At 32.4% G+C, this 25843-nt stretch overlaps 1 protein-coding gene across 4 annotated transcripts in view; it reads right to left on the reverse strand.

Moving 5' to 3' along the window:
* The window catches only part of Lar (tyrosine-protein phosphatase Lar), a 280520-nt gene that overhangs the window by 97653 nt on the left and 157024 nt on the right, over window positions 1-25843 (reverse strand). For all 4 annotated transcript variants that reach the window (XM_077441553.1, XM_077441551.1, XM_077441552.1 and 1 more), the window contains exons 4-5: window positions 3407-3538; window positions 1892-2050 (exon numbers count right to left, since the gene is read on the reverse strand). In XM_077441553.1, the coding sequence (XP_077297679.1) occupies window positions 1892-2050; window positions 3407-3538 (291 nt within the window). The remainder of the gene's footprint in view (window positions 1-1891; window positions 2051-3406; window positions 3539-25843) is intronic.

Genomic DNA, 25843 nt, shown 5'->3' on the forward strand with positions numbered 1-25843 from the left:
AACTTTAGAAGCCCATTTCTGTAGTTGCTTTACATGAACAGCACCCCTCAAACGTTCAGATAAAACGACAGAAAATAAACGGTTTCAAATAAATCAGAAACTCAAAAGACAGACTTAAATATATGTATAATATTATGACATTGAAGCAACCATCAACAACATCACAGCAACAAAATAGTTGTTTATGCATTTTATTTATATATTTTTTTTTTGTACATATGTAGGTTTGACACGGCTTTTATCTATGATAAATCATTCAATAAGATCTTGGATAGAATATCAAACACTACATAACATACCCGGCGTCGCCCAATCTAAAATACTTTAAATCATTTTAAAAATAATTAATAATTTTAATAATAAAGATTTCCCCGACACGCTTCCTTCCAGTCGTCTGTTTCGAGCAACTATAGCAAATATACAAAAAATGTCCCTTGGGACTTTTTTACACCCACCCCTTTAAATTCTTTGGGGAACCAAATCGAGGACTTACTTTGTCTATTCATCGACATACTCATTGCCATTTCACCTTTTCACTCTCTCCACTGGTTCAACTACTCTTTTCCTTTTTCTCAAATATGTATTCCGTATATTTTCATCTATTCTTTATTCCGAGCATACAGCGTTTTATACATCTTTGGGTGAATTGGATTTATTGTAAGACTCCGGCGATCAATGCCCAAGTTTCACATCCATACATAATAATAACTAGCAAAACCATTGATGTATAATACACTAGATGGGCCCTGACGTGTGCTTTTGGTCGGAGATCTTGTCTTCACTAACTGAGGGGTGCGGGGGGTTTAACTAGCGGGGAAGTTGGGAAAAAAAAAGGTTTTTTTCCCTACGACGCAGCGGTACCTACCTACCTACTGAGAAAAACTGTGCATGCGCCAAAATATAAAGTATAAAGCGTGAGGGCGGATCTATGTGTATTATATGTATATCTATGAACAAAACACATCGATAGAGTATCCATTTACTAGTTTGACTAGATGCTGGTTTGCAGTGCAAAATTTGTGAGCTGATTTTGATCCACTTCCACTCTTCCGATCGCTTTGATATTTTACCAAAAAGCAGAGATTAGCAGTCATTAAAGTAAGCAAAAATCTCCAACATGACGCTAGAGGTATTTAACTATCAAAACTACATTAGAATCGTCTATCAAATCGACGTGATGACAGTTCATGTAAGAAGGCATTTTGGATTTGAATATGACGTTCATTCGCTCAAATGCACTCAATCCTAATTTCACACGTTTCTTTATTTCCTACTAGCTGAACCCGGCATGCGTTGCAATGCCAGAATAAAGCATACAATTCCCATTTCAAGTGATGGTTGGAGCTGTACTAACGTCTCTTCAACGCCGTGTCGTCATAAACCAACTTGCAACGTGGTTACCAACAAACACATTTCCTTGACTACACAATGGTGCTTCAAACTTTCGCGTCGGTAAAATCGTAATTACGAATATTATTATTAAGAGGTTTTTTCCCGTTTTTTTTTCAGTGAGCTTCCCGGACATACATACAACAAATCCTGAAAGTTCCATCGTAACCGGTTGAGTGGTGTAGGAGCCTATACGAGACTGACAGACAAACAGACATTCAATTTTATATATATAGATTCTTTGCTACCGGACATGTCAATGATTTTGCTTAGTTAGACAAATATAACTGCTAACTACTTTTTACTGTCTTAAAATGGACAATGTATGTATGTATATATGAAATTAAAATGTTCAGAGTTGGATAATGCACAAATTGAAAACAAATTAAATCACCCCATTACACATAAATAAGACAGAAACTTGGCAGCTCCTTTGCTGCAGTTTGGTCGAAGTTTCAGCCGCACTTAAATCTACATAGACCAAATAACAAAATAGACTTACATTCGAAGACGGATAAGATGGCTTCAGCGTTGACAGCGTCTCCGACACCATTTTCAGCAACACATTCATACGTGGCATCGTCCCTCTGAGGTCTTACAGGATCTATCCGCAACATAGCACCTCCGGTGTACTCCTGCACGTGATAGCGTGACTGGGTACCTGGATAACCACCAAAAAATATTCCATTTTTAATATGAAACGTGTAACAATACGGCAGACGAACCATTGTTTGAGTGAACGGATCGTGCGACGCAAAAACGAAAATTTTTATAAACAAGCACGTCCGTTCGGTTGACCGCATTGGTAGGATCTCGGATGAATGGTTTCGACGGTATTTGAAATTCTAAATGGAATTTTTCGAAAGCTATTGATGTATGTACATACATACTACATATATGTAATAATGAATTTATCGTGTCAATAAAATTTGTTTATAAAGCAAGCAAGTTGAAAGCGGCAAAACTTGTATGGACGTATTCGAATTTAGACAGTACAAATTTTATAAAATGATATATGTATATATTTTTATTTGAAATGCCGAATGGAAATAAATAGATACAATCTTAATATGTTGAACCGAATGCGTGAAATGAGAAAACAATTCGTGAAAAGAGCATGATTTTAACGCAACTGTCAAAATACTTTTTATTTCACTTATATCATTAATAGTAAAGTAATGTGTAAGTTTTAGTGGTTGTTTTTAGAATTTAAGGAAATTATATCCGACTATTTAATAGTGTTTTGTTAACTTTTCGACTAATTTATGAAAAAGGCTACTAGATCTTGCTTATTTCGCAAAATTTCAAATTTACAAATTTGGTGTATCAATATGAATATACATATGTATGTAAAACTTGCAAAAAATATATAAATAATATTAAAAATAATAATATCAAATGAATTAAATTAAAATAAATAATATTAAAAAAAATCTGAATATATGTGTGCTATTGTTGATCGTTACCAAATTTTAGTTGTGAATTATTTCTCAAGTGGGGTAGCTCTTTTAATCAAATAAAATTTACTATTTTTGTGCATTAAAACTTGTATGTATCATACATATGTACATATATTGAGCATTGAATTCATAACTTGACTTTCATAATTTGATTCTTGTAATGATCGAAAAGTTTATTGAAACATTTTTGAAGCTCGTAGTTAAAAAATATTAATTTGTAAGATACATAGCTTCTATATATTTTCTAATTAGTTGAAACTTCAATAAAATGTTGATAAGAATATTAGTAGTATTTTATACATTCCATACTCTCTATAATATCAAAGAGAAATCGCTGGAGTATCTTTATACAGTTAACGACAGTCAGAATGCCAATTAATTATGTTTGCAATGCTTTGACAGTCAATACAAATCAAATATGTTCCTTTCAAAACACATAAACTTGTCCTCATTACTTCTGCTTTACTTTTATAAATACACATACATTATATATACAATATAGGATATTCCAATCAATGGTATTCAATACAATAATTGACAAATAAATGATAACTTACCAGAGACTCGTTTGCCATTTTTCTTCCATTGAATAACAGGAGGTGGATCTCCTCTTGCGTTGCAGTAAAAAGAGGCAATGCCTCCAGCTCGTACTTGTTGATTTCTGGGTTTCGTAGTGATTTCAGGAGGATCTGTAACAACAATCATACTTAATATATCGGCTCAAAACGAATACGAAAATACACAAAATACAACACAGCCTGAAAGAGAAGAAAAATCAATGGAAAAGGCGTATTGAAGGTAGAGAGTTGCAATTGTCTCATAAAAAATGTGGCACCCTATGAGTAAAATATAAATACATGTCGAGCGAGATAAAAAGAGCATGTTTTGTAATATAAAAATAAAAATACACGTGCGTTAATAGAACGTGCTCCATAGTCCTTTGAAATAGGAGAACTTAGTTGAAAATTTCCTTTGAAAAAGAACACCCACAAAGTGTAAGCGCGGAGAAAAAAGAAGTACATTGTACATACATATGTATACACAAATCCCCACTTCACACCGTACAGGTATATAAAAGCATAGGAAAATAAACAAAAACACATCAGAAGCATGAAGGCCTGAGGGATTTTGCCTTGAAACCACCCGTGTATATTCTATTCGTTTTCAATACAAAATCATACCATATCTTAGGTTGAATAAATAAAAAAAGTGGCTAAGAAAGCGAAAAGTATATACACCAAAAAATACGTAACATAATGAAAAAAAAAAACGCTGATACAAGTACGTGTTTTAAATTTGAATAGTAAAATCGAAGAATGGAGTGTGAATTTTTAAAAGAAAACTGGTCGAAAGTACTGAAAATAATTTGTTGACAATAAATTGGAAAGTTTTATATATAATATATTTATATCTTTATTATAGTAATTTCAATCAAGTCTTTTATTATAACTATGGAACCGATTCACAATTGTAACTCGATTTTGTTAATTTAAACGTATACAAATATTTATGTTCCTAATATAATATGATAAAATTGGGTTATTATTAATACATATTAATTCGTAACTGTATATAAATGTCTTAGATAAAACAGTTGATTTACGAAATACATATTTATATCAAGAAATGTATATCAAACACTGACTATGACACACTATCGATATGTTTATTTACATCAAATAAAATATTAAACGACTAATATTCGCTTCACACTTTTGAAACATCTGTATGTAACCCAATTTATTTTTTTTATTAATTGCTACATTATACAAGACCAAACTTCCACTTCAAAAAACACAATCTTTGCGCACGTCCTTGACTAAAAAAATAAAAAATGAAGAAAAAAATCAAAATTAAGTCAGTACGTACGAATAAACGTCTAATTTAAATAAACCACAGTTTGCGCCGTGTTCGATTTAAAACAGCGATAAATCAAACAAAACATGCTATTACATCCGCGATTTTCCACCGAGATTTCCAGCTTAATAATAAAAGTGATAAAGCCTCGGCATAATCGCTTTTCCTATTCGGAGCGAGATTTATCGCAGGTACGTAGGTGTGTGCTAATAGTCCCGCGGCCTGATATGAATTGCTTTATAGTCGACATGGAAGAAGAGTGCCACATGTTTTACTGCAATTGGCAACTCCCAATACTAATGTATGGACTTAAAAACCCTGGAAACATGCCCGCTGGTCTCGTTCCACCAACTTACGTGTGAGGTACTGGATGTAGAAGAAATCAGAGTAGTTTCCTCTTCCATCTACATTGGACGGGGTGACCCCGGCGGGTATCGTTCTAGGTGGCATTTCAGCTTCTTCTTCAATTTTGGTACATGAGAAAATAATATGTATACTTGTAAGACGCCGTTTTTGCTTCGAATGCTTTTCCGGATGTTTCGAATGATTTGGTTTTAATTTCAATTCGCTCTGTGAATGTAGGACTGATGCCGAGACTTCGAACTGGGCTAGCTCTCAAGAGTTGCAATTTCCATGATGAAATGTAATGTTGATACACGTTTTTTGCCTTATAAATAAGCATGAATGTGAAAATCAAGTATAATAAATACACATCCGAAAGGAACTGCAACTAGGATTTTGAAATAAATTAAATAAAAAAAAAATGTTATATGTACTACACTTTATTTGTGGAAGGTTCTCGATTACAACGAAAATAATTGCAATTATGTACACGAATGAATTCATCGGTATTCTATTCATATTACACATACAAACATAAATATATTTCATTATAATACACCGATATTTGATACAAAAACGTATAACAGACATGATATTTCATCGCAGAAACGCTTTTTGAATATTAAAACGTTATTAAAACATCGAATTTCAATACTCTATTACACATTTTACAGGAAAATTAGTACACTATGAAATTTGAAATTCAGTACCATCTCCCATGTTCTGCTATATTCGATATATGAATAATAAAATCACGATACATACTCTTATACCTGTATAAAAAGTATTTAAATTAATTAATATTCTTACTCATAATTGAGTTTCAAAACGAGCTGCATTCAGTTCAAAGCCTTGGTTCAAAGCCGTTTGATATGTATCGGTGATTGTAAACGAACTTTTCACAGCTAAAGTTTATATAAATTATTTAAATTTCTTTTGTGTAAACTCTGCAGTGTTAAAAACAATGCACGAATGCAAATTTCCGAGCTTTCGCTGCGAAAATTGCAGCGATAAAATGCACACTTTTACAAAAGAAACCACTTCACATACATGCATATTCATTTACGGGAAGTCTTCATCATCTCAATATTGATAGTGTAATAACAACGAGCAGAGAGTTGAGTATGGACATTTGCTCATACATCTCTCCTTTTTTTATAAATTATTTCAAGTCAGTGATTCTCAACTTGTGTATACGTAAATACGACATCAAAGCTTTAGAAAAATTGGACATAAATGAATACGAGCGTGAAGTGAAAGGAAAAATAATGAATTTCTTTCAATGTCGATCATATCGTACAAAGTATTCACATTTGTTTTTCCATTTATTTTTTTGATTTATTTCAAGACAGATATTCTAAAACTTTTCACACGTAAAGTAGACATCACAGCTCTACGAAATTTGGACACATGTGATTAAGAGCGTGAAACGAAAATTAAAATATTCAATTTTCTTCAAATACCGATCGAAATCGAAAAGTTTTGGAAGAACCGAAATTTAAAAAAAAAACCTAATTTTTGAGAAAAAGTGTATGTACATATATATATATATAATATAAGATAACTTCATCTAAATTAAAATCATTATTTAATTTAAAATATTTACTTTTTCAATAACCCAAAAATACTTATAAGTCATACAATTACAAGACTGACTTTAGAATAGCAATTTTTGAATCGTTTTTAGACCTAAAAAACCCTCAACATGAGGCCACCTTCCTTCCAATAAATACAGTGTATACCTTTCCATTGTAAAAATGACGGTTGTTCAAAAAGGCAGTAAAACAATTTCAATACCTCAACAGATTGTTTATACTACGCAAGTTACAAAAAAATGTCAACTGCAGCGTATTTATTTAGATTCTGTTAAACCTATCATGAAACTACATACATATGTACATATTATCCAAAACGGAACACAATTTATCGGATTTATCCACACTATTACGATCGTTTTCTCCCTTTTCGCCACCCTCTCGCTAAGTCAGATTTTAATTGCTTAAACAAACGCCTATAACTTTTTCTTTTTTCACTATATATATTTATATAAAATTTACCTGCTTTTCATTGAATTTCTAAATAATTCTATGATTACAACAAAATGTCTATACCCTTCAGGTATAAACACAGATTATCTAAACACAATCTGCTTTATGTCATCGACTTTAGAGATTTTTTAATTAATATTAAGTATTAGATGTATTATGAGCATTTATACGAATTGTAAATAGGTTTTTGAGCTATTTGTCCTATTACGCTGTAAATTAACATTAGAATAATATAATACTATGATTACTAACCCAATTAAATTAAAATTGTAAAATAGAAAATGATCAGTAGATCAGTAGCCATTAAAATAGATATAAGATGTATTGTGAGCAAATTTCGTAAAAATAAAAAGCATCTAAAAATCAAATCAATCAAATAATTCAAGTTAGAAATGTTGGCGAAATTTTCAGCGTGGCGGGCTTTCAACGGAAAAGACGTCAGCGCACTCAAAGAGTTAAAAACTACATACGAAGGAATGGATCACTCCGTTTAATATGAACACTTCACAATCACAAATTAGCCAAACAAATTCCGCGAACCACCGTTTGAGAGCGAGCATAACACACCACATTATACACACCGAACAGGCGGTTATATCCGAGAATACAATCTTTAGCAAAATACAAAGAGAGTAGCTTTAGCAAAATTCGAAGCGTTAACGTCGTTATTTAATATGTCGGCGAAATTAGACGGCGGCTGTGGAAATTGGAAGGGTTGGGGGGCGGGGGGGATGGAGCCTGCGATCCCAAATTGACGATCCCTGGCCGGGTTGTGCGGCACAAAGATACAGCACAAAAGAGACCAGACGATACTGAGATAACGGTCCGTGATATCCCCATGACGCACATTTGCATACATATTGCGACGCGAGGATTTGAATGCGCATCCCCAAACGGATAACTCGTATGCGCGCGTAACGACGACACTAGCATCCCCTACCCACCCCCCCCTTACACACACACATACACACACTTTCATCCCCATCCCCTTGGACGTGTCGTCCCCCTTCTCACGGCTCATCCTCGAACAATAACCGTAATGACACGAGCTTTAATCTTTTTATACTGGAGCGCGTAAGACGGGGTATGTGCGTAGGCCTGAATGGGTTGAGACGGGAAAATATACATCCATACATAAATATGGCCATTTCCACAGTGAAATTCAAATTATATGTATATGTATGTACATACGTTGTTTTAAACTCATATAGGCGTATTTTAAATGTAAAGGAAACTGTTTTAATGTGTGACTAATTATTTTAGATAAACTAGTGTTGTGCCTGTTGACATTTCAACTGGTAAATGATGTAACGAAATGTTGATTTCACGTTTCAGTTCATTTTTACATATCTCTTATACAGTTCACATGGTTTTCGTGTAAGTGGTAATTTTTTATGCCTTATTTATTATCCGATCATACGTTTTCATACTTTGCCATATTGCTCATTTTGGTCATCAATATACGTTAATGTATCGTCTGCCATTACGTTGGAGATAAAATATCGTATACAACGCGTTTTAAAAACGGAGCCCGTAGACTTGCCTGACGTCTACAACGCCAACGTCAACCGCGTTATACTGTCTTCTAACCTGTTCGCCGTGAAATGGCCATTTCAGATTTTAATTGTTTAAACGCCTATAATTCACTCTATATTTTATAAAATTTGCTCTATAGGTTCTCGTTATTTCTAATATATAATTACAAGGATTTCATTAGCTCCACTTCGCCAATTGGTCTGACAAACTTCCTACATTCTTCCGATCGCTTTGACACTTTGCCATTTTGCAAGGCTTGGCCAACGATAGAGATTTCAATTGGGTCTGTTAAGTCGATGGTGAAATATAATCGTAATAAACACGTTTAAGAATCCAAAAATTTTGGAGAAGGTGACAGCTCACCCACTGCCAATAGCCAGTAGCCTTGTAATTAACTTTATCATTTTCTCACTATATCTTATAAAATTTGCATAATAATCTCTCATATATATTTTTCTTCACTAATAGGTTATATGTACATATAACTATTACTGGTAAAAGTCGGAATTCTCGACAGGGCGAACCCTCTAGGCTCGGAAGCGAGGCTCAGTCGACCCGCTCCTTCCTGTGATTGGCTACTCTTTGCGATGCCAATAGTATTGCCGTGCCCTGAATTAACTCGATTTTTACCTGCTGAAATACTCCGACATATACTGCCTGGTTTGCATATTTCACTATCATTTGGATCCACGAAATTATCCTGGTAAAACACTTTTAGTGGAATTCGGAATATTTCCGTACACTGCCCAACCGTCCGAAATTATATGCGAACCAGGCAGTATATGTATGTCGGAGTATTTCATCGGGTAAAAGTCGAGTTAATTCAGGGCACGGCAATACTAGAAGTATGACAAGGGTAGTGGATATGGTGGATAGACTTAAAATATTGAAATGGCAATGAGCGGGCCACATAGTTAGAAGAGTGGACAAAAGAAGTGCTAGAATTTTATACGGAACCACTTGAATTATTCGGATAATATATTTTCCATGATTTTTTACTTATGTTATGAATATAGAATTGAGCATGAAATATGTAAATGTACGCATGGAAAAAAATGGTATTTTATGTATATAAATAAATAAAAATATCATATTAGACCAGCACGTTGAAATGTGGAGAAAAAGCCCGCGAATAAAAAGTACAAACTGCTATTATTTTCATCAAAAATTTCGCCAGTGTTTTGGAAGTTTTCAAAGTGCTCTATTGTCGCTTTTTGTATCACACAGTAGCTTTTTTACACAGTTTGTGTTCGTAATAAAGAAAAAGTAATAAAAACAAAAGCTCACTCATGTATAGAATAAAAACGAAATTTTTTTGAATAATAAACGCCCGCACGGTGTTTCATCCAATTTTCTTAACGGTCGATAAAAGGGGGTAGAGCATGAGGGTTAAAAATGCATTTAATTAGTATGAAAGGTTCTTTGATGTATAAAACGGGTGAAGTACGTTTTAATGAAATTGCCCAAGAAGCAAAAACCATCGTTGAGCGGTGGTTTCGTCTAATATTTTAGACCAAAACCCTATTTTGCGTTTAATTCCATAAAAAAAAAATACCATATTATTACAAACCCACATATCTAAATATACAAATGTACGTATGTACGTATTTCAGTAAAATTTTTAGTATTAAAATTCAGTAATAAATTTTAGACTTTATTTTTATTCATATTACACTAAAATGACAAATCTTTCAAATGAAACAAATTCAACCCCTAATTCTATTCAGCTTTATAAAAATTATATTATTTCTATTGAAATAATGTCAGCGTTCATGCGTCATTAAAGAAAATTTGCCGGAAAATCCACATACAAACACACATTTATTAATATTCAACGATATAAAGCTGAATGTTTTTATTTGTTTTTCAGATAGGATTCAAATTTAGTTTTTAAATTATAGCTGTTGAATTTGATATACGTAAATCTTATGATATTTAAATTAAATAAATTAAAACTTTTTTATTTGAACTTTCACCCATCGGAGCAACGTTCGGCGTTCGGCTACCTACTATATAAATACGAATATTTTTTTATTTGATTGTCCTCTAAACAAATCTAAAGTTTTCAACTGAAATAGTATCACCAAATATGATTTATTCATTCACATGATATTAAAAAATAAAATTTGATGTTTCGACATTTACTCATCCGAGAAACGCCATGTAATTTGGCTATCCATGTTATATTGTCGATTGTTAATATGATTATAAGCTTTGCAAATAAATATACAGTTTTCAATTTTAGCATCAACTAATTCGGTATATTCACTCATTCATGAAAATAGTTAATTACATGTTGAGCTGTTTTTCCTATTATGCTGTACATTAACATTAGAATAATATAATACTATGATTACTAACCAAATTAAATTAAAATTTTAAATTTAAAATGATCAGTAGGTATTAAAATAGATATAAGATGTTTTGTGAACATACATAATTTCGTAATAATAAAAAGCATTTAAATCAAAATACTTAAATTTTCTACAATTTATATGATGTATCGACTTTTACTCTTCTGAGAAACGCCAGGTACTTTGAGAATTCACTAAATAAAGATGAAAATTTGTTAATATGATTATGACCTATGTAAATTGATACTTTTCAATTTAGAACCAAAAAATTTGTTATGCTATTAAGGTATTATAATTTATAAATTTACTTCGTACTATAAAATTTTCTGCAAAAGTTCAATTTTTGCCAACTTGAGCAATTTCAGGAAATTCAGTTAGTAAGCAATAAAATAATGTATAATTTGAGGAATACATTTTCAACAACTAAATGTATGCCATTGAGGAAAATCACTCGGAAAATTTACAGCATCCTTAATTCGGAATGCCTACAGGGGAATTCACATTATACAATTCCTTTCGGAATTCGAAGCAGAAGAAGCAAGCCGCAATCGCACAAACATCCTCAGCGGCAAGAACCAATCCAAATGTGAAGGAAGTGGAAAAAGGGAAAGCATTTGAGGGTTACAACCGCACAATAGGGGAAAACTTATGACGACGATGGGGGTGCGGCTGAGCTGAATCGTGGTTTATTGTCGTATGACGTGTGTCGTGCGACAAAACGGAACAGAGGCGTCACAATTCGCTAAACATTATCCTAGATATATAATAATAATAATAATATAAATTCCATGTACAAAATAATAAATCCAGAGGTCGACCGTAAACAGGGTCGACGGGGGATTCGGCTAAGACCCAGCGAGGTACTAAACCAAAAAAAAGACCTGTGGGGTTTCCGCGGTCATGTTATTTGATATTTGAGTTTCGTTAGACCTTAGAGGAGGAAAAAAAGGATCGGTGTTCCTTTGCGCGATTCTTTCTGTTTTCTCTGGCGAAAAATTCGATGAAGGAGAGCAAAAAAAAGGATGCAAGGGTTGTGTGTAGCCCATTTCAATCAAATTATGTCGGTGAATTTAGCGGTGCGGAAAATGTGGATATAAAAGTCAAAAACTATATTGAAAATCTCTGATCATGACAATTGGATAATTTTGACAAAAATCATACGGCAAAAACGTCAATTATATCATTTTCGCTTTTGTAAATTGAACTTTACAGTATTACTTCTAAATATATGTAAAGCACGTAATTTTCTTTCGAGCTATTTTATAATTTAACCAGCAGAATAGACTAGTGGTTAGCATATAATGCTTTGAAAAAAGTGATCACGGGTTCAAATCCTACTGGTTTCTGCTGGCAAGACCTTGAATTTGTGACAGTTTGCCAATATGTATGATTTTCATTGAAACGGTTCCAACGAATTGGCAACCTAACCCATTTTCTCACAAATGTCGAGCTTTCAGCAATCTCGAATTCCGCTGAATTGTATAAAATGCTGCAAATTTACAAATTTGACCATAGATATCTCTATGGATGTTAATTGATATGTATTTACTTTGTATATTACTAATATTACTTGTATCAAAATGTACAATCTTTCTAGCCAGGAAGGCGTATTACGGTTACCTGTTAGGCCTTTCTGGTTTAAATTAAAAAAATAAAATAAAATATTTGGATAAAAAAAATTCAAATGAACATGATTTTCAAAAGATTTGAGTCAGATTTACCGCGTGTTTTCCAATTGAGTGGCTGAAAGTCTGTGTTCTTTTGGGAGTTCAACCAAGAAGAAATTAAATATCTGCTTATGAAATTTGCTGTAGCAAGAAATGAGACTTAAAATCTTTAAACTTTGTTGTATTCTATTGAATAAAGATTATAGATATAATCAAATACAATCAAAATGGTGTTTAAATAAAAAAAAAGCTTTAAGTCTCTTATTTAACTTTTAAGTCCGAATATTGTTTTGAGAATATTTTATCAAAAACCCTCAGTTGGTAGAAAATATATCAAAAAAAATCAATTGGTAGAAACATTGCTAAAAAAAATATTCGTAGCTAGAAATATATCGGCAGGTCTGCCGATATATTTCTAGCTACTAATCTTTGCCAACTAATCTTTTCATCAATGAGCTATATTATTACGACAGCCTTATTCTGATAAAGGAAAATAATAACACGGTTTTGTCTGATTCTAAAAACAACATATAAAACGAATGTTAGAATCAACTAACGTATACAGAAACATACATACAATATGAGTATGCAATAGAAAAACAGCTGTAAAATCCGACGAATGGATTTGACTAAAATTTTGAGCCGAAATACGTACGAAGGAAGATTTAAGGAGCAAAAAGTAATCGTATATATGTATGTACAAACATAGTTGGTTTCATTTAATCTTCAAACGTTTTTGTCAAGTGCGAAGACACTCTAATGGTTCTCCACAGAATTCTTTGAAGGAAAAATAATAAAAAAAAGCAAAAGACAGATTCACAGTCAACTAAATCTAGTAAATAAATGAATAAAAACACCATTGCAACGCCTTTGGCATTGTGCTTTTCGCGTGATCCGTACAAAGGCCTATTATATTATGAGCAACGTGAGGTTTCACTTCATGTCAGATAATCTAATATGATCGATCCGGTCGACTGTACTTACAGTTCACAATTATATCCACGAGGGTGAAAAAAACACAGCAGCGATAAAAAGAATTAAACCCCATTATAAACGTCACAACGACATTATGTATACATATATAGTAAAATCGAATGCTACACACGAGAGAGAAAAATATCATGCACGAATGAAAAACGAAACATTCAATTAAATGAGTATGCACAGCGACGATAAAACACCACAGGTTAGCACGTCCATATACATATACATATATCCAATTATGACTTTCACAAAAAGTGAATGAAAAATTGTCATGAATGAGGCAAAGTTGTGAATTTCAAAAAATAAAAGTGTCGTGCTCGATGTACATTATACACGGTGTTTCAAAAATATGGTCTCAATATCTCTACAATCACAAACAGCTCATAAATGAAACCTTAACACTTGAAAGTATTAATCATTCTCAACTGTCTCTTTTCACTACTCGATGAACGTTCCAATTATTCCTTTTTTCTGAAAATTGACGTTTCATTTATATAATAACGCTATTCTGTTTGTAAGTCTGTGATAACACGATAATAGTATTGTAGCATATGCTAAAAGGAGCCGCCATTTTAATTGGTTTTTGAGGATTATCTCCAGGCTTAAGTGCAGTCGGCTAACAATGGAGACCCCCCCCGAATTGACTTAGTGGTCGGTAACGGCATTCGGTCACTTTCCGCTAGAGTTCTCAGAACTGACAGGGCGAAAGCGTGGGACTGTATGCCGAGACCGTGGGACTGCGTATCTGGTATGTGACTAACAATAGGTAAACAAACGCGTCGAGGAAGATGCAGTGAGCGACCTGCCCTTTATAAGCAGGTACTTAGGCCAAATTAAGATATTCTGGACGGAGAACTGGCGGTGCGTGGATCTCCTCAATCTCAAAAGGTTGGTACCCTCGGATAACATACAAATACCCCTTGACCCTTTTGTTGTGGAATTCTATTGCGTTAATTGTCCTTGAGCATCTTTGAAAGCTTGGATGTCTCGAGAGTGCAACTGTCTCGAGTGCATTTTTCCGGTCACCCAAAACCAAGAACATTTATTTTTGAAAAACCCAGTATTGTTTACGCAAACAAAAATACGACGCATTCATCTCTGTGTTAAATATTTGTAGGGGAGCGGGATTGGGGGGCGATATTAAAATGTTTCTGACGAAATGAACAAAATGATAATAATAATGGGTGGGCGATGAAAAAAGAGCGAAATTCGCGTGATGTATAGTCGGACTGACACATTTAATTAGCAAGGATAAATAATGCAAGGCTCTTTGATGAGAAAGATTATTACCTCTGTGTAGGCAAGTTGAATATTAAAAATGGATGAGAACAACAGCCCACGCCTGCCCAGGAGCAATAAAAATAAATTAAGTCAGCCTTCATTCGCCACTTTATTTATTTTACGTCAAATGGACGGGCACAGTGTGTAACATAATTACGACAGAAGTACGTGTTCGGCTGTCGAAAAATACGTCAGCCATTTTCTAATAAGAAAAATAACAATAAAAAACCCTATTGAAATTGGAAATATTTTCTTACTTCATATGATGTAATAATGTGCATTTATAAAAGGCACTCTATCAACCCCCCCCCACACACCCCCCAAGAGGACGAATTCGTGCACCAGGCCATTAGTATATAACATATTTTAATTTATTTCATAGAACATGACCACTCGCTTTTACAGATCGCGACAATTGCACTTAAACAGAATTTATAATCAAATTGGTGAACCTCAAGACGCTGAATAACGTTAAGGAAGAGAGATAGGAGAAGAGATGCCAATTTTTATAGGAACCGTTTCAATGAAAATCAGAAAAATTGGCAAACTCTGAAAATAAACGATCGACTTTGAGTCACAAATCAAGGTCTGGCCAACAGCGGGACTCTAGTGGGACACGAACTCGTGACCACTCTGCTCGAAAGTATTATATGCTAACCACTAGTCCACGCTGCTGGTTGTATATGTATAAGCCGATTATTGTACTAATTTTCAAATATCTAATTATATTTAAAAAAATTGTCCATAAGTGTTTGAGCTCTTTTTACAAACCTCTTATACGTTTTTCCTATTATGCTGTATATTAACATTAGAATAATATATGTAATACTATGATAACTAACAAAATTAAATTAAAATTGTAAAATAGAAAATGATCATAATATAATTTAGTAATAATAAAATGCATTTAAAAATAAAAAAAAAAATAATATAAATAATATATGTACATATATAATTGAATGTACATAAAAAAATTAAATTCTTCTTATAATAAATGTTGAATATTTGGTTCATACAATATTACCATAAAAAATATGTATTTAATTAAATCAGTCACATTAAGAAAATGTGCCTCCCATAGGTCTAATAAAGTGCATTTATAAAGAAAGAGTATGCAAATTTAATTTTAGATTAAAATTAGCATAAAATTGCAATCTAAGGAATGTACTCGAGATAAGAAATAGCAATAATTAAAAAAAAAATCCAGTATATCAAATCTCACATCAAAACAAAGATAAAAATAGAATCTTATTTAAATTTGAAAACAAGCAGTTGATATAATTAGGGGTGACCATATGTTCTCGACCGGGAAAACTTTATATTAAATTATTGCCAGTTGAAAGTTGGAATCGAAAAGTTATGCGATAAGTTAAACAGAGCGAGAGAGAGAGTATTTTATAAAAGCGCGTATAAATAAAGTAGCTTCAATATGACAGCGTTTTCCGGAAAAGCACGCGATGTGTAAATAATACTTTTGTTTCATTTTCAAAAGAATTCACACTCCATTGAAGTCACCCCATGGGCTATTTGGTACTAAGGCAACGTAAAAAAGAGATCAACTACTTCTTTGGTTTTCTTCTTTTTTTATTCTTTTTTTCTACCAACCTCCCTTCTCCTGCGAAAGAACTCGAGAGATATTCGCACAAGAAATAAACTTTTGCGAAAGTTATAAAAAAGGAAATAAGTTGAAACATCTCCTTTTGCCGTATTTTCCATGGAAAAAATATGCGCAAGTAATATTATACAATGCGAACACATACATACATTCATACGAGTATGTATATATGTATAATATATGTTTCTAATATAAATATTATATATCATATGTATAAAAAAAATCATTCAGATTAAAATTGCATTTTCTTTACAACATACATATCATGTCATATAAATAAATATAAAAAAATCATAATAACCAATTTAGTATAAGTAAAGTTCTTATATGAACGGAATTGGTTCCGAAAATATATAAATTGACCATTTTGAATACCAAAAATTGTATATATGATTACTCAGAATGATAATATACAAAATTTTCTAAAAATAATACATTTTTGTACAGTATAAATACGCTCAGGAATCTAAGCTGGACAATATAAAAAAAACTACTAAATGATTTTTATATATAACTAGTGTTGTGCTCGTTGATATTTAAGCGAGTGGTTTTAGAAAGGAATTAATACATAAAACACACAAAGGATATTACTGCAAACGGTTTTAGCATCCTTGACCTTCAGTGCTTTCAAACCTTGCTTAGTGTCCTCATTCCATCCCCATACGCTCGCATCTAATTAGCATCCCTCAACCGGAAGTGGCAGTTAACTCTTGTTTGATTTTTCTTCCACTATTTTTTGCGACCCCTTAAACATGTGTGTTCTTCACGAAAAAATTTAAGTATACATAATTCTTGTATAATGCGATGAAAGAAAAAATCACTAAATTGAATAAACCGTAAGTGGGATTTTTTCCTCTTAGAAATTTCAAAAATGTTGTGCCCACTACTCTGTCCACACCCCTGAACGTATCGAGCTGAAAATTTATATTTGAATTATTTATATACTAAATTTATATATTATATATTCATTATTTTATTTTGACCTTTTAAATTATTTTTATTTTCTTGATATTTAATGTGTATCATACTGATATTGATTTTAAGTAATAAAAAAAAATTGAACAAAATCTGACAACCGGAAGTAGAACTTTTGTCTTGTGCAAGTTTCCATACATTTGCCCTCAATTTGTATAGAAAATTCTGTCATATTTAAGAGGGCTGGACACCAGCGCCTTGTCCATACAAACGTACTATACTTCTCCCTTCCTCAATTATGGCACCAAAGAAATTATTTTTTAAAATGCTATGGATATCCACCATTGGGGTGCAACTATCGTTTTATTTTTTTGATTGATTATTTTTTATAGGAGCTAGGAGCCGCCAAACATCTATAAAATCGCCTCTTTTTACACCCACGAAAAGAGTCCAGCGGGCTTATTTAACGGTCGATTTAAAAAAAAATACGCCGATAGTTGCACAGAAAATATCTTTCTCATACCGATGATGAAATTTTTTTAAAAATTGGTCCAGTTTTGGAGGAGAAAATAGGAGAATACGAAACCACGATTTTGTCGATTTAAAACACGTTTTATTTGTCGCATTCACTCAATATATATATTGATATATATCGTCGCATTCACTCAATATATACATTCATTCAATATATACATATATCGAAGAAAGGAACGGCAACAAAATTAAGATTTCAGGTTTACAGCCCTCTCAATAGTATTTCATAATCTGTCTGTAAGGTTCAATATCGAATTTTGTTTTGTGACCTCCTTATATACCTGAAATACATACATAGATAAAGTCATGGGTTGGTCACACCCGATTTTTTTATATTTTATTCTGTATGTCTACCAATTTAAATAAAATAAATAAAATAATACGAAATGTATAAAAATGCTTGTACGTTCAATGCGAATTCTCTTAGTTGATAAGTCGAACGGTTGTGTGTATTGTTGAGTATCCGTCTACTTATACATGTTCGGGTGCAGTAAAGGGTCCTCCATCGTACGACTACTTGAAAAAATAATCAAATTTGCGTTCGACGAGGTTGAATATCGTAAGTTGAGTAAAAAATTGCGAGGCGTTATTATTAAAGCGGGCTACAAGTGGGGTGGGTGGGTGGGTGAGTGGGTGGTTGGGCGGTCGCCATTGGCGTGGCCGTCGCCGTAAAGCAAAATGTAATCAGCGGCTTTTGTCGGCAGGGAGGCGACTATACACCGCACAAACCAAATCTTAACATTATAATATGTGTACAACGAGGCTTTTACGACGCGACTGAGCAACATTTCTCGCCGGAAAATGACTCGTCATTTCGGAAAAATTTTCGCAATTTTCATTTTCCGGTTTACGACGACCGAACCGCTTGCCTTCGCTCTCTCACTCAACGTACGTACATGTGTACTATCGCCGTTTTATATATAGCGAGCATTTTATTTTATTTTCATTTATTATTAGTACATACATACATACATATATACATACATACATACACGCCTTGTTTGGTGAATTTTATATTATATTTTGAGCCTACCACAAAATAAATAAAATAAAGAATAAGATGTTTCATTTTGAAAAACCTACAAGTTGAAGTCAAATCGTTTATATATAGCGATATTTTTATGTACGTAGTAACAATAGATGAAGTTATGTGATCATGCGAAAATTCCAACTTGAGATTCTGACTGATTCGAACTCAGAATCGATCACTGATCACGTTTTCATGATCTAGAAAAAAATTGTGTGTGTGGCTGTGTATTTTGGGGATTTTTTGAACACCGTTATTCCCATCAAACTGAAACTTAGTATCGGTTACTGAAATTCTATCGACACGACTTAAATTTTTTTCAAATTTTTAAGTTGACCGGAAATGGTACCTCCCCTTATAGGTGTCACTTTTTTTTAAGTTTTTGAATTCAATTATCCCCCAAACCGCTAACTGAATCGGACTGAAATTTTGATGTGTAATAGAAATTATAAATTGTATAACCTAATATTTTTATCTGAACCGAAAGTAGTACTTTTACTCTAGTTTTGTAAACGTTCAAGACCCCCTCAACTCCTCTTCCACTCATTGGATAATAATTTTGGACGTGGTTGTTACGATTATTTTTCACCATCGAACTATAAAAATCGATTTAAATAACCATCGTTAACCAAACTGCAAAATGGAAAGGTTTAAAGCGATTTGAAGACTGTAGGAATTTTTAGCTCAATCTTTTGCGAAAGCAAACTAATAAGAAGCTTGTAAAAATAATGGAGTATGTTCAAACGTGTCTATTACGATTATTTTTCACCATCGTAATGGCGGATTTGATTTCCACATATATTGATGATCAAACCGACCAAAATGGCAAAGTTTGAAAACGATCGAATAAGAACCCAAATTTCGTCAGACGAAAAAATCGAAAGCGAGCTAAGAAGAGGCTAGTAATGAATTTTTTTCCGCCGGGAAAGTCTTCACTTTTCAACTTCAAACAAATATTGTATACATACATATTTACTAAGAAATATTCTGAAAGATACCATTTTTTCAACTTTCATCCACCCGACCAAAGCCGGTCAATTCACCTAGAGTTTTTCTACCACTTTAAAATTCCTCAAAATCTGTTATTTTTGTATCAATTGTTTGAAATGCAATGTCAGTTTATCGAATTACAATTTGCTCGAAAAACATCACCGTCTAAGCTAATATAAAGATATTTATTTAATGCATTAACATACATGTTGATAATTCAATGTCGTGTTTTTTTATCAAAAAAACGATACAATCATTTTTATATACATACATATGTATGTATGATATATGTAAAATGAATAATATATATGTATGTATAGGTAAAAACAATACATACATATGTATGTATAGGTAAAAACAACTGGCATTTGTGTTTCGAGAAATTTATCAAATATGTACCTGCTAAACCAAATTTGCACTTATGAATAATTTCAATTACACTTCATACGCGTAAAACTTTCAATGTTTGATTGGGTTAACAAATTACAAACTTTTCTAATACACAACCCATCTACAAGTTCAAATATTGAAATTCAACATCAAACAGCCTCTAAAACCACTCACATTCATTACGAATAAAAATATCACACGTCACACACAAAATTTCGAAGAACGAACTTAACAGACACAATATAATTAATGGAAAATTCAAACAATCGTCGATCAATCGCACAAATTACGACTGTCATTCCGACACAAAATAATTATCACAAAATTACATTTCAAACATTCTAAACGAACGATAAATTTTAATATTTTTCCCCACACGCACGTCACATCATATCAATCAATATATTTTCCTTTTCGGGAAACTCGTCGACAACACGTACAGTACACACGCCCGGAAAAACAATATCACTAATGGTACATAATGTGGCGTTGTCAACCCTCCCACCCACCCCCATCCCTTCAACCCCATAGGAATCGAATAATTTCGGTCGAATAATCGTCATTAGACGGTCAAATTCAATTACGAAACACACAGAACAAACTAAAAAAAAAAAAACCAACGACGTTTATAATTCATTTACGAACAATTGAATAATAGAATAGCTTTAATGGAACGAAATGATAATGCATCACTACCGAAGTGTCCGTTGCAATTATAAACATCGAAATTGAATATTACCGTATCCGGGAATTTCCCGGATCAAAGCCCTGCGCATGTTTGAAAACTTCCTGGTAAATGGAAATTTAATTAAGCACATTGATTTTCGAAATATTTATTTTCCAAACGATGCCTCACCATCCAATTAGAATCCAGTTGATTATACATATTGTATCTACTACACTGTAAACAATTCGCTTCGTTATATAAGCCTGTTTAGATTTGACTTATCTTTTATGTACGTATAATGTTTTTTCGGTACCCCAAAGCAGAGATTTCCAACTATGAGAGTGAAATATATACGTGAAAATCCTTGTATATTTTCATCTTTGCTAAACATTGAATTAGACAGAATCGTAGACATACTCGTTTTATATTGAAAATAATATTTAAAAAAAAAAGAATAGGCACATCTCTGGAAAAAAGATGTAAACATGAAAAATGTTTTAAAATGGAAATTTACTACAGTTTGACTATTTTTTTTTTTCAAATAAACATGCAACATATGATACATGAAAATTTTCTGAGAAGAATAATTTATCTATGGTTCTTAGAATCGACAAGCCATGCTAAATAGCAAAAATCAACAAAATGTTTATACCCTTCAGATATAAACAATCTGCTATAGATTATCGTCTTTAGAGAGTCTTTAATTAATATTATGTATTAGATGTACTATGAGCATTTATAAGAATTGTAAATAGGTATTTGAGCTATTTTTCCTATTATGATGTACATTAACATTAGAATAATATAATACTATGATTACTTACAAAATTAAATTTAAATTGTAAAATAGAGAATGATCAGTAGATCAGTAGCTATTAAAATAGATATAAGATGTATTGTGAACATAATTTAGTAATAATAAAAAGCATTTAAAAATCAAAATCAAATAGCAAAAATCGACTGTAGATATTTATCTATTGACAAATTAGAGCATCGAATGAGCACATAAATACATATATTACATATAAACTAGTTTCATACGCCAAGTAAAAGGGAGTGTTGGTGGTTAAAATAAAAGAACTAATATAAAGGGCACATTTCCTAAAAGAAATCATTAATATATTAATAATTAATTATCTAAGTCTAAAATCTCATTATCACCATTATTGAATTTTAACAAACACAAATATTTTCTTCAGAAGCTGAAGTTAATGATATCCATTGCAACAGTCACCTTTGATGTTCTCTCGACCCTCATTAAAATGATAAACCCATTTATAATATATAAAATATATAGTCAGCAGTATGGCTCAGTGGTTGCGTTTATGTTTTTAGCACCGAGAGGTTACCGGGTTCAATCCCATGCTAATCTTTAATGATGCTGGTCAGACATGGATATTTGTGACTCCAAGTCGATCGTTTCCTATCAGTTTGCCAATTTGTTTGATTTCATTGTTGAAATGGTTTCTCCATCAAATTTTGCAAAAATGATCGTACCTGCTATGTCACAAATATCTGAATTTGACTTATGGACAATAATGTCTAGTGACAATAAATGTCTCTATGGATTAATTCAGTAATTAATTTGGTAATTTCAAGCTCAAAACTACAGGGATTTATGAAATAAAAAATGGTGCATTGTTTGTAATTAATTGTCTAGGGAGGCGCATTAGGGTTTACCTGTCAGGTTTTCCTGGTATATATTTATGTAAAAATAAAATAAAATAAAATAAGAGACTGGTTTTCCATCGTACATTAAAACATTAAAATCTGCAATACTTTTACAAACCAATCTCTAAAGCGCATACTTCAAATATAGCCTAATCCATATTCGCAGATGCAAAAACCAATTTCAAACTAACGTAAGCAGCGTCGCAAAACAAACCTCAAAAATTTCACATTCACATCAATCAATTATAAATATTAATACTCTGTTTAATCACTGTCTGAAATATTCGCGTGTAGAAAATGAACCGATAATTTTCGACGCGTTTCAAGAAGCCACTCTCTCGAGATACATACCTATGTACATATAAAGGGTTTACCTTATATGTATTTAATAATATTATATATTAATTGTGTGTATGGGGTGACCGCACCCCGAAATCCATGACCGCATTATATTATTATTATTATTCGTCAAATAATTTAGGTGAGTTAATTCTTGCACGCGAATTTGTACGCAAATATTATACGTATATACATATGTAGGTACAAGTTGAAATATCGAAAGGACTGAATGTCACGTTTTTTTGTTTTGTGTGTATGTGTAAATGGAATGGCAGTTTCGATGTGAATTATATAATGTTATTTCATGATTTAATTATTTGTCCGTTGAAAGATATACATAAATGTATACTGGATCGAATTTTGATATGGTATGTAATTGAATGAAAGCTTTTGCTAAGTAGTGTGATGAATTGATTGCTGATTTGCTTGAATTAATTTATTATATATTCTTTAAATTAAACAATCGTATACTACAAATATAAAAAAAAGTTTAATGGTTTTATATATCAAGACAATTTACATGGCATATCCAGGCTCTCTCTGCCCGGCGTTACTCGAACGGATGAAAGTTGAGGAAAAAAAAAATAGCCCAACGAACAAAACACATTTACGGTATATGTTGGTATTATATTCTATAGTATTATATTGAAGATATGTATATGTATTTATATTATATAATACTAGTGGTTTTACCCGGCTTCGCTCGGTATTTGTAATATAAACCGCTTAAACATGACTGTAATCTTATAGTAAACATTTTATTAAATTTATTTGAATAGCTTCATTTTTAATAGATTTATTTAAATATTCACTTGGTTTCATCATGGTTTACATTCATCTAAATATTTCGGATAACCAAATATAAAGAAGATTTGGGCATTAAGTCTTTCATTTGGTCAGGAAACAGTCTTGACCTGAACATCATAGAGAACTTATGGGCAGTTTTCAAGAAAAGGGTGAGAGCCCACAACCTGAAAACTTCGAAAGAACTTGAAGATATAATTATCAATTTTTGGGAGAACGAAATAACGCCAGTGTTATTAAAAAAATTATATGATTCCATGCCCAGAAGAATTCGGGCATTTATAAAAAATAAATGTGGAGTAACAAATTATTTACGTAAATAATTATATATTTCTTTATGTTTATTAATAGAATAGCTTATTTAAAACATATAAAAAAATTACAGGTTGAAAATCGCTTCAAAACAAGTGAAACACGACCAAAATGCAGCCAACACGTTTTTCCCCATTTTTATACATTTCGTAAATAATTTCAAAATTTCAATAAACACGTAGTAAAAGTTCATAGTTTGTCCTGTTTTAATATCCTTATGATCCTAATCATCGTTTAATAAACTTTTGTACTGAGAATATTGTTAAATATAAGAATAAAATCAAATTTCATAGAATCAGCTTTTTTTTGTCGCTCACTGTATACCTATGTATTTATATATAAAATTAAATGTCTGTGGAACGGGAACGGGAATTGCACGTGTTATTGTGGCATTGCAACGCATGCCGGGTTCAGCTAGTTATCTAATAAAATAACATTTAAGGCTCTCGATACATTCATAACAATAGTACATGTTTCAAAAATAGCATGAAAATTCATCACAAACCTACGCGAGAAACAACTTTCGATAATCCAACAAAAAGGACAGAGGGTTTCAATTACAGATTAGATATTAGATATAGAACGTTCATTGTCAGGATTTCCACTACAAATATCACAAATACCGACGAAAAAGAAGAGACACGTGAAATCAATACATCCACACGACGAAAAAGGACACCATCCTTGCTCCAGGGCAGGCTGGGGCGTGAAAAGTACTAAGCACGGGGACAAAGTTTGGTCCGAAGAGTGCACAGACTGCGTCTGGTTTTTCATACTCGGTTTTCAGAATAAAACCGCTGAAAACGTAATGGCATTATAATGTTTCAGTCGGTGGCGGCCGGCGCGCCCCGGGGCATGTTTTTATCGGGTCATAAATTTCCCCGACGCTTTAATTTCGCACGGCGCTGAGGACCTCGACGAATCGGACCGAAACGAGAGCAAAACAATCAGCTGAAAACAGATTTATTATGCGCAACTAAGTGGTGAAAATCTTGGGGAATTGGGTGTAAACAGATCGAAGCTTTTAGCGCGACATGTAAAATTTCAATTCGGTTCAAACGATTATAATAGACACTCGTGAATTTAATTTGAATTTGTACATAAAGACAAAACAAAAAAAAAACACTAAAATTGCTTAGTATTGTTATACAACCAATATGTGATTCACAATGCTAAAAAATGCATAGATACTTACGCCGCCAAAAAAATGTATTTGAGGAATATAAGAAGTATAAAAAACAAAATTCGATAATGAAACATACATGAGAGCATTTTTCATACAAATTGGCCGCATAAGTAGGGAAACATACACAAGGCAAAAGTTCTACTTCCGGTTGTCCGATTTTTTTCAATTTTTTTTAATTACTTAACATTACTATAAATATTATAAATATAAAATATCGATAAAATAGAAATAATTCAAAAGCTCAAAATTACATAATGAAATATTGTTTTAAAATTAATCATTACTTCCGGCTTACGAATGCTAGCCAAAGCGTTATCAACTCATCAAGTTAGTACATAAAAAACACAAATATAAATTTTTAGCTTGATACGTTCAGCGGTGTGGAAAAAATCGTGTGGTCAAAACATTTTTGACTTTTCTAAGAGAGAAAAATACCACTTCCGGTTTATCAAATTTGTATTTATTATATTTATTT

This window comes from Arctopsyche grandis, chromosome 11 (assembly GCF_051622035.1).
Source record: "Arctopsyche grandis isolate Sample6627 chromosome 11, ASM5162203v2, whole genome shotgun sequence".
Classification (NCBI taxonomy): Eukaryota; Metazoa; Arthropoda; class Insecta; order Trichoptera; family Hydropsychidae; genus Arctopsyche; species Arctopsyche grandis.